Source organism: Benincasa hispida, chromosome 12 (genome assembly GCF_027475165.1).
Source record: "Benincasa hispida cultivar pf3 chromosome 12, pf3_genome.v1.1, whole genome shotgun sequence".
Lineage (NCBI taxonomy): Eukaryota > Viridiplantae > Streptophyta > Magnoliopsida > Cucurbitales > Cucurbitaceae > Benincasa > Benincasa hispida.
In genome coordinates this window covers 32,116,947-32,127,759 of record NC_143489.1, presented here as the reverse complement: position 1 = coordinate 32,127,759, position 10,813 = coordinate 32,116,947, and the positions used below count along the sequence as shown (strand labels likewise).

The following is a 10,813-nucleotide window of genomic DNA, read 5'->3' as shown; positions in this document are numbered from 1 at the left end:
TGTCTAAAACCAATTGAATTATATTCAAATTGGCGATCAAAGGATTGCATAGTTTTAGAGAACGAAAAATGAAATAAAGAGATTAAGAAGATATGGAAGAATACGGGGAAAGAGATGGAAAATGGAGAAGCATTGGTCATAAATTGAAGCAACAGAGAGAGAAAAAAATGAAAAAAGGAGGTGACAAGTGCATATAAACAATTTCCATCCACATATTAACAATATGAGGATTTTTTAACTTCTTTGTAACAAGATATCTAATAGTTTGGTAGTTGAAATTTATGTTCATACCAAATAGATTCCTAAACTTTAAGTATCTAAAAACTATTGAACTTGAGAAAGCTTCTTATATATTTGTAAACTTTTGATTTTATATCTAACAAGTCATTAAACTTTTGATTTCGTGCTAATAATGTTAATAAAATTTTTTATCTCTTGACCATTATGGTTGTCAAGACTTATTAATAATTTAATAATTTAACTAATACCACATAATTATATTAAAACACGTTATTTTAATAATACATATTAGGAAATGCTAAAGAAAAAAAAATCAGTGGAATTTAAAGTTCTCTCCCAAAAGTAAGATAAAATTAACGTCACACGAAAGGTCAAACTCTGATAAAGGCAACTTTATTAAAGTAAAATTTGTTTAAAAAGTAACGAGTCTTATTCACTCAAAGCAAATTCCTTTTTCTTCTCGATAATAATTCAACGTTACCTCTTACATTTTGCTCACTGTTCCTCTTCCATCTGGGTGTATGGTTGTTTGTATCAAATTTTGTTTATAAATTACCATTTTTTAAAAAAGTTACGAATTTTTTAGACACAATTAAAAGTTTAAAGGTTTATGTATATCTAATAAATCAATTTTAAAAATTTTAAATTTGTTTAAATTTGTCAACAATCTATTATACACAAGAATGAAAATTTAAAAACCTATCACAAACCCAAAAGTTAAAGTTTAGGGGACATATTCTGACCTTTTTAGTAATTTAACCAGTTTTATAAAGACCTAAAGCCTCTCTCCCCATTGAATTTTGTGCCAAGGAAGAGCAACGGACCAAGAAAAGAAACAGTAAAGTCAAAGCAAAAGAAATGGGTGAAAACAACAATGATCAAACTCCCACCATTCCTCTCCTCACTCCTTACAAGATGGGGAAGTTTAATCTTTCTCACAGGTACTTCCATCCATCCATTTCTCACCATTTGCATCTTCCTGTCTTTCAAGTATCATCTATCTAATTCACCATCTTCAGTCCCTGCCTTGCTTATATTTTTCCTCTCATCAATGATTATTCTTCAGAATCGTATTGGCTCCATTGACAAGGCACAGATCTTACAACAATGTTCCTCAGGAACATGCTATCTTGTATTACTCCCAGAGAACCAGCAAAGGGGGTTTCTTGATAGCTGAGGCTACTGGGGTTTCTGATACTGCCCAAGGGTAAACAAACTTCTTCATTTTCTTTTCAGGAAAAAAGGCCTCTTGAGCTCAACTTTCTAAGAACAGCATTATTTTGAGTTTAATTCCACTAATCTGTTTCTGTCTTCTAACATCTAAGATATCCTGATACACCTGGGATATGGACAAAAGAGCAAGTTGAAGCATGGAAACCAATTGTAGATGCTGTTCATAGCAAAGGTGGTACATTCTTTTGTCAGATATGGCACGTAGGGAGAGTTTCAAATTCGGGTGTGTTTTCTTTTTCAACATTAAAGACTAGCCCATACAAAACTAGAACTCCTCTTCTTACTCAAATTTGTCAAAATATCAACTTTAACTCCAAAACCTAGAATATAACTCAACTTGTCCATATATTATATCCTCGACCAAAAAATCCGATGTTTGTGACCACTGAATATTGCCTGCAAAATGCACGGATGTGGGAATGTATTTGGTGGCTATACACAACAAGCAGTTGATTTTATGATTTGCCATAGTGGTTAACTCAACAAGTGTTCATTCTGCCCATATATATTTTCCCTGATGCATATAGGTTCTAAACCAAATGGACAAGCTCCAATCTCATCAACAGACAAGCCACTGTCCCCACAAGTTGAGGCTAATGGTGATATTGAATATTTTAGTCCTCCACGACGTCTAAGAACAGATGAAATCCCTGAAATTGTCAACGATTTTAGACTTGCAGCCAGGAATTCCATTGAAGCTGGTAAGTCCTATTTTCAGAAAACTAACATAAATCCTGCCAGGACTAGATTATAAGCTTCTTTCATGACTGATTAAGACTAAAAATTCATCAAGCAGCACAACTTCTCTATTTTACTCAATAAGACAAGTCTGCAAGGCATGAGCTTGGAAAAGTGACGAGTTAGCTAGCCATAATTGTTTCTACTTTTAAGCCTGATTTTATGTTTACTTTCTTGATTTTATGTATTTTGGGTGAACAACTCCAATTGGGGCTTCACTTTTTCTACCCGGCACTGATAATGGAAGTTGAATGAATATACAGGTTTCGATGGAGTTGAAATCCATGCAGCTCACGGTTATCTCATTGAACAGTTCATGAAAGATCACGTGAATGACCGAACAGACCAATACGGAGGGTCTCTGGAAAACCGTTGCAGATTTGCTCTAGAAGTAGTTGAAGCTATCGTAAATGAGATAGGTGGAGATAGAGTTGGGATAAGACTATCACCGTTTGCAGATTTGATGGAGGCAGGAGATTCAAATCCAGAAGCTTTGGGACTCTACATGGTGGAGAGTTTGAACAAATATGGAATTTTGTACTGCCACATGGTGGAGCCACGGATGGAAAGTGTTCCTGAGGAGGTTGAGTGTCCTCGTAGCCTCTTACCAATGAGAAAGGCATTCAACAGTACATTCATAGCTGCTGGGGGGTACGATAGGGAAGATGGAAACAGAGCCATTGCCGAAAATCAAGCCAATCTCATTGCTTATGGACGTTGGTTCTTGGCAAATCCAGACTTGCCAAGGAGATTCGAGATAGATGCTCCTCTCAACAAGTACAATAGGAATACTTTTTACTTATCAGATCCAGTAGTTGGTTACACAGACTATCCCTTCCTGGAAGAGTAGCAATTCTCATTCGAAGTGACTTCCATTTGGCTTCTTTAAATAAATAGTTAGTCTCCATGTAATTCGTTGATTATGTTTCCATTCCAGATGTATAACATAATGGAGCGAATTCGGTGATCATGATTCCATTCCAGATGTATAACAAAATGGAGTGGATTATAGTAGAAGCAAGCACGGATTCAATGACCAGATAAATTTAAACCATGAACACGAGTACAAATATCCAATTTAGGCCATATGCGTTTCATACAAATGTGAATATCGTTCTTGCTGGATGGAGGATAGGGACATGCTGTGACATGAAATAGTAGTTTTTTTTTTTCATCAATCTTCGACATTCTATCAAACACTTACTATGTGACCAGAAATAACTACTCATATCAGTTTAAATGGTTGGGCACATAAATGATTAGGCAATGGAATTTTCATATACATAGAAGTTAAATGCAATCAGAAATGTTTGATAATAAAAGGACCCTAGAATTATAGACATCATTTAATCAGTTGCACCGTTAATGTAAACCTCCGTAAAAGGCACCATGGTGGGAGGCGGATGGGAAATATTCTTTTTGAGATTTCATAAAGATAATATTTACTCTAGTAAATCTTAACACCAAATTCTTATCAAAGGATGGTGCAGTGAGACGACTCACCACGCCTGCGAAGCTCTTCCTCTGCTTTCTGTAGATTCTCCCTGAGTTTACGAATTTCATCACTAGATTCTCTCTGAGCATGTCGTGCATGCTCTTCTGCCTTCAGTCTCGCTGCTTGTTCTTCTGCCAGTTTTTGTTCAAGTCTTACAGTTGTTTCTCTAAGCTTCAACTCAACCTATGAAAAAAAAAATAGATATTTGTGAATCTTGTCAGAATACCAAGAAACTTAGAACTTCATACAGGCACGGTGACACACACTCTCTAAATATAAACATTTGTATGCTTCTGTTGCTCTCTCTAAACATGTGAAGGATATCTGTAGGCCACTTAGGCTAAGAAAAAGGAAAAAAATATTTTCACTTTTGACCAGAAATACCCAAAAAAAAAAAAAAAAACAAAACAAAAAAACAAAAAAGAAAAAGAAAAGAAAAAAAATGACTGCCTATGATGAGATTCTATGTCAATATGTGCACATATGGCAGGCTGTGTACATCTTATGCTAATGAACCTTCGGGTTCACCACTTATGATTTGTGATTCTTCGGATATTCCCATCCCGTCCAAACTAAATTTGCATGAAAGTTAAATTTGACCATAAAGAAATACCCAAAAAAAAAAAAAAAAACAAAACAAAAAAACAAAAAAGAAAAAGAAAAGAAAAAAAATGACTGCCTATGATGAGATTCTATGTCAATATGTGCACATATGGCAGGCTGTGTACATCTTATGCTAATGAACCTTCGGGTTCACCACTTATGATTTGTGATTCTTCGGATACACCATAATCCCATCCCGTCCAAACTAAATTTGCATGAAAGTTAAATTTGCTCCACAAAATTTGTAAAATGATAGATTCATAAATTCCACAACTACAATAGGACTGATTATTTGTATATGCTATGATTGAGGAGGTGCTCTTAAGTTCCCCTTTCTGGGAGAAGGGAAAACTTTTGTAGCACGTTAGTTTCAATGCTATTTTATGGGGAGTTTGTAGAGATTTGTAGAGATGTGGAAAGGTTGTGTGACAAGGTTGGGGGCTGGTGAGGGTTAAGATGGCTCCTTGCGGCCATCAATCACTAGGCCTTTTTGTCGTTATGATCTTGATTTGATTTTGCTGGATTGGAGTTCCTTTTGTAGTTAGTTTAAGACCTCCCTTCTTGTTGAGCTTGTTGATTTACGCCCTAGTACATTTTTTTTTCACTTTTCCCAATGAAAGTTCTATTTCTTTGGAAAGAAATATATCATCCTTGTGTAATAATATGCTAACCATAATCAAATTATTCTGAAGAATCTAAAATTAAGTCTGTGCCCAACAACTCTAATCATCAACATTTCATGGCCAACAATGTCAATCCCATTCCCAGTCCTTTCATGACAGGTTGGCAATCTTTCTCATCACTCTCAGAGAAAAACAATGTCTGCATTTTCCTATTGGCAAAAGTCTAGATAACAACACATTGGCAAGCTGGAGTTTGTGTCATTTTATGGAGTGTTTGGAAGAAAGAAACAATAGAACCTTTAGAGGGATGGAAGGGGTCCTTGTCACGTTTGATCCCTCGCTCGGTTCTATGTTTCACACTAGGCATTGGTAACAAAATCTTTTGCAATCATACGTCTCATTTTTCTTGACTGAAGTCTCTTCCTTCAGTGGAACTTCTTGTTCTTTTGAGCCCTTGTAACATATTCTTTCATAATTTTTTTCAATAAAAGTTCGGTTCTTTAAAAAAAAAAAGCATGACAGCAAAATAATATTATCAACTAGACCGCCTTCATAATTTACTGAAAAACAGTAGAGCTTCAAATTACCATATCTGTAATTCTTTTCAACTGCTCATCGTATGAATGGTGCATCTGCTCCTTCAGCTCCAAAATTTCTTGCTTGGTGTAGCCTTCAAGAGAATCAACCTCTTTTTGTTGATCACGTAGTTTCATAGCCCCCATCTATAAGATTAATTTGTTATCAGGGGCTTTGTCCTGAAACAATTGTAAAGAAATCTATGTAGTTTAGTAGTACCTTCAGTTCGGTGAATAACTCATCTGAATAGGGTTGTCCACCGTTTTGCATCATAATGCCATTAACAAGGAAGAGCAGTTGTTGAACTTGTCCAACCTTCCTTAATTCGTCCTTAGTCTTATTATCAAAAAGCACACATCGGTTTTGACACAAGGCAAGGATATCCTGCAACAATGGTAATGATAAAATAATTCAATAATTGGTAGTATTAAATTTTTACAACGAATATGAATTTGAATAAATGATTGAGAATCTACGACATACTAAAAATTTTAAAAGAAACAATAGATACATCCTAGAATAAGGAACAACTTAGTGCAAGCTACAAAAAGGCAACCTTTAACGGATCAGGGCATGAATGACCTAAGTAATCTTCCAATGTATCGTCATTTTCTTCAAGTTCGTCACCCCCAGTAAAAACAACAATCATGTAGTTGAAAATTTTGCTACCAAACAAAGTTTGCAGGCTACGAAGGGCAGCCTCTTCTTCCAGAGAAAAACGACTCCGGACTGAAAAAACTAAAAGAACGGCATGAATACCATCCTTGGCCAGATCAATACATTTGACAATTTCCTTGCCAACAAACTCTGATCCAAGAGAAAAGTCAAACAGCCCTACAACGTTGAAAAAATGGATTGTTTTAGATTGTTATACCTTCGCCTTTGAAACTAAGTGATGGTGCCTATCAGTTAGCTCATTCATACCTGGGGTGTCAATAACAGTTATCTCTTGGTCATCTGTTAGTACAGTTGTCTGCAATTCAGAAGTGATCGTCACACCCGAAGAACTTGCCTTCGACTTAAATGCCTTCCTTCCAAGAATACTATTGCCAGTAGCACTTTTCCCATTGCCTGTACGACCGACTAAAACCACAGTTTGAGCACTTCTCCTGGTTGGGGAAGTAAGGTCAAGCTGCCAATCTTCATCTATAGCGCTCCCACCCATTTGTCTTACTGTAGAAAGTCAGATTGCAATTAGTAGCCTTCTTACCATAACAGATAAGAATACTGACATCGTAAACCAGAGAGGCGGCTAAGAAGCACACATGGAGACACAACATTTTAAAAAAATCTAAGACACAAATACAGCAAAGACGCATATATTAAAATATACATTTTAAAATATATATCATTTTTGTACAACAAGAGATTCAAAGCCAATAGATTAATGCATTTATATACCGAGTTACGTAAATGAGTTTGATGCATTTGACTCTCAAAATTTGTTCAAAGTCTAGTGTTTGATACATGTTTAACAAATAGTTGACCTCTATAGACTTTGTACTAGTGTCTAACACATTTATTGTGCTAAAAATATCCAACACTTGAAAGGCCATGAACATGCTAGCCAAACTAAACTGTCTCGTTTTAGGAAGGTGACAAACCCCCAGTACGCCACCACGCTAAGATGATGGTAAAAAGTGTATAGTATCAATTCAGCCATCGAAGTCCGTATTCACAGAGAAAGAGACCCAGAGCCAGAAAGTACATGGACGGATCAAGGAAATTATAGAGGGCCAATGAACCTATCGTTTTCAGAAACCATTTTCAAGGTAGAGAAGAAAATTATTCTTAAATGGTGTATTCTACCTCAGAAGCCAATAACTGCGGAAATCTAAAAGCAAAAATGAAACCTAAAAACAAAAAGTCGAATTTGAAGCAGTACCGAAATCAAAGAGAAAAAATTCCGTCGGAACGAAGATGAAATGGGGGAGGATGCTGGAGGGAAAACAACTCAAGAATCCAATCGAAAGTAGGGTTTATGAACATAGAACTGAAACGACTGTCGGTCCACTGTTGGATTGGAACAGGCAGAGTGATCGATTTTAATTCTAATTTTTATATTTTAAAATTGAACTTATAAGGAAAATCGATATTTACCCTATTTTTATGTACATATCACATCAAAATTAAGGATTTGTTTTGGATTATGCTTTTTAAAACTTTTTGTTTTAAGTAATTTTAATAGTAATTTTGAGGGAAAAATAGATTTTTTTATACTTTAATTTTCATTTAGTCCTTAAATTTCAAAATGTTGTACATTTAATCCATTTCAAAATATTGCATATTTAATCCTTTCATTTTGAATTTGGTTTCAACTTAATCTCTAAGTTTCAAAATTTAGAGTTTTAATCTATTTTTTCGCTAAATATTAATTTTTCATCTTTAGTATTAATGATTGTTAATTAATTTAAAATAATTACAATAATTATAATTAATTAAGTTTTCTTAATTTTCATCACTATTAAAATTAAATTTAAAATTTTACTTCATAATTAATTTAATCAAGGGCTTCTTGTAAATTTCGCAAATTAAGTTTTAAATATTAGACCCATTGTCCAAACTTATTGCTTTTGCAAAATGGTAAAAAAGAAGCACAACCCACAAAATATAAAAAAAGTACAAACATATTTGATATACACTTGATACATTTATACATCTTATACACCTGATACCCCTGATATCAGTATACTCAAACTTGTACCCTTGATACACCACTAATATACTTTCGATACACTTGCTATACTTAATATATTATTAATGTACATTTGATACAAGATATTTACCGACGACCTGATCCTGATTTAGAGTGGCGTCGTTGAATAGAGGAATCAGAATGGTGTTATCGATGAAAAAAGATACTATAATAGAACTCAAACTACTTGATGTAGGCCTATTAGCCCAAACACGCTCAAGCTGGCAATGACGGAGGTGAATGGTGGTTGGGCAATGGTCACTGACGTCAACAAAGACTGGGCAACGGTCGGCTGACGACTTCTTGTGCAACAAATAGTCATAAGAGAAAGAGAGAGGGAGACCTATGTGAGAATCGACGGCTTTCAGTGACTGGTTCGTCCATTGGCGATTGATAGCAGGCTTGCGTGCGCAGACGTGGAGACGACTACGACACTTGGCGGCGAAAGCGGTGTGTTTGGATGAAGACTGACAGATCTAGGCGGCAACGATGTCTTCAAGTGACTAGGTCTGGAGTGAGGCGGCGTCTGCATCTAGCACGTGAGAATGAAGTGCAAGGGAGCTGCTTCACGCGCACGTGAGAAAGAAAAAACAAATAAAAAGAAAAAAAGAAAAAGAAAAACATGGAAGAGATTAAAATGAGATAAAAATCATGCATGGTTTTTGCTATAGATGCAAAGTGTAAAAAGTAAAGCTATAGTTGCTAATATATAATTATGTTTTGCCACCCAATACAATTTTCCTTAAATTAATTAATAAACATTTACGTCAATGACTAAAAATGAGTATTTAATAAAAAAAAATCAGGTTAAAAGTGTAAAATCTTGAAACCTAAGAACCAACTTGAAACAAAACTCAAATCTCAATGGGTTGTAAAATTTTGAAACTTAGGGACCAAAATGAAACCAAACTCAAAACTTAAGAATTAAATGTGTAACATTTTGAAATCTAGGGACACAGTAAAAACTAACCTCAAAACCTAGTGACCAAAAAGTTACTTTTTCCTAATTTTAAAATACAAAATTATATTAAAAACTAAAAATATTAATAAATTGTAACAACCCAACTCCTAGGACTTAAACTAGGTCGTTACTATAAACATGCATGCATACATTTCAAAACCATACTTTTTCATGATTAGATAAAAGACCAAAATTAATAATTTTATTAAAAGTAACTAAATGAAATTCATTTAACAGGGTACCCTAAATATAAATGATAACTAACTTAACATACTATATTTAATATTTATAACCTATAGTTTTAATATTTCATCTCATGAAACATATAAACCATAACTCTTTTTCTATTCCATGGTACTTAATGTAAATCTCATTTAAATTAATCCTCCACTAGATGTATCCATACATCATATCGATCATATCATATATAATCGAATTACCTCTCGTCAATTTGAACATTTCAAATCAACTCCAAGAACTGATCCTCAACTGAATCCATTGAGCTACCAAGGGGACCTTATGGACCTATAGTTCGAAGCTCCAACGGTACGTGAATAACTGACTAAACTCTTTAGTTACGGGATCCACCATCGGTTAACTGCCAGGCACTCCACTAAAGACCGACAGCTGAACTCTCCTTACCACAAATATATTATGTGTCCATCTTAATCAATCATTAGTGCGACAACCCTTCACAAATCGCTCGTAGGTACAACTAAGCCAATAACCGTTATGCCCCTGTAGTTACATCTACCTCCTTAAGTACTAGGGGTGTTCAAAAAACTCAATGACCTGAAAAAGTCGATCAAGGTTGGGTCATCAACTCATTTGGGTTGGGTTGGGTTCAAATAAATGAAAATTTTATGGGTTGGGTTGGTTCATGGGTTTACCTAATATAACCCAAACCAGCCTGAACCAACCTGAATTTATTATTAACTTTAAAATATATTTTTTATTACTTATAACACAATTACTTATACATTGATTTTAATTTTATTTAATTCCAATATTTTTTTAATAATATATACTTCAACAACTCTCAAAATTAGTTTCTTTGCACTTTAGAAGGAAAATTTTTACTATATAAATTGAAATTGAGTTGTTAATCTTAATTCAATATATGAAAATAATTAAATTATATTTTTACATATTTACGTTTTGCTTCTTTTTAGAACAAAATTTTAAATAAATTACCCAATTAACCGAACCAACCCAACCCAAATATTTCATGATTGGGTTGGGTTGGGTTCATTTTTTAATAAGGGTTATTTGGGTTGAAAAAATTTACAACTTAAACAATTGGGTTGGGTCTAAAAAGTCTTTCAACCCAATCCAGCCCAACCCATGAACACCCCTATTAAGTACCACTGATCCCTCTAATGAACATAAGTCATAGTCCTACTATGAATGAGTCATCTCTTCCAAAAAGAAGCTGTGGCCACTATGTTTAAGCTCTAGAATCAGCCCTTAAGGGAGTAATCTCTCTACTTATCCCTACTTTGGGAAAGAAGTGAATTCCATTTTGTGGATTGAGTTCCCAGCTCCTAGATCAGACAAGTCCCTTAAAAGGTAGGCATGTTGAGTTGGCAATCTGGCCACTCTCACCCATACTAATCAAAGGACCGCCCTCAATGGTAGAAGTTCTCAAA

General features: G+C 34.6%; 2 protein-coding genes across 3 annotated transcripts; one reads left to right on the top strand and one right to left on the bottom strand.

Annotated features, from left to right (window-relative positions):
- Positions 1–733: 733 nt before the first annotated feature.
- LOC120067294 (12-oxophytodienoate reductase 2-like) lies at positions 734–3,265 on the top strand. Of its 2 annotated transcripts, none has more exons than XM_039018834.2 (5): positions 734–1,181; positions 1,307–1,447; positions 1,566–1,696; positions 2,001–2,174; positions 2,475–3,265. In XM_039018834.2, the coding sequence occupies exons 1-5, from the start codon at positions 1,099–1,101 to the stop codon at positions 3,059–3,061; spliced, it is 1,116 nt and encodes a 371-aa protein (XP_038874762.1). In that variant the 5' UTR covers positions 734–1,098; the 3' UTR covers positions 3,062–3,265. The 2 variants fall into 2 exon arrangements, with proteins under 2 accessions (XP_038874762.1, XP_038874763.1); XM_039018835.2 differs by having other exon boundaries at positions 738–1,181; positions 1,566–1,645.
- Positions 3,266–3,470: 205 nt separating this feature from the next.
- On the bottom strand, positions 3,471–7,589 carry LOC120067296 (immune-associated nucleotide-binding protein 9-like). Its single transcript, XM_039018836.2, has 6 exons — positions 7,394–7,589; positions 6,433–6,681; positions 6,065–6,342; positions 5,728–5,892; positions 5,520–5,654; positions 3,471–3,889 (listed from the first exon to the last, which is right to left on the bottom strand). The coding sequence occupies exons 2-6, from the start codon at positions 6,671–6,673 to the stop codon at positions 3,686–3,688; spliced, it is 1,023 nt and encodes a 340-aa protein (XP_038874764.1). The 5' UTR covers positions 6,674–6,681; positions 7,394–7,589; the 3' UTR covers positions 3,471–3,685.
- Positions 7,590–10,813: the final 3,224 nt, after the last annotated feature.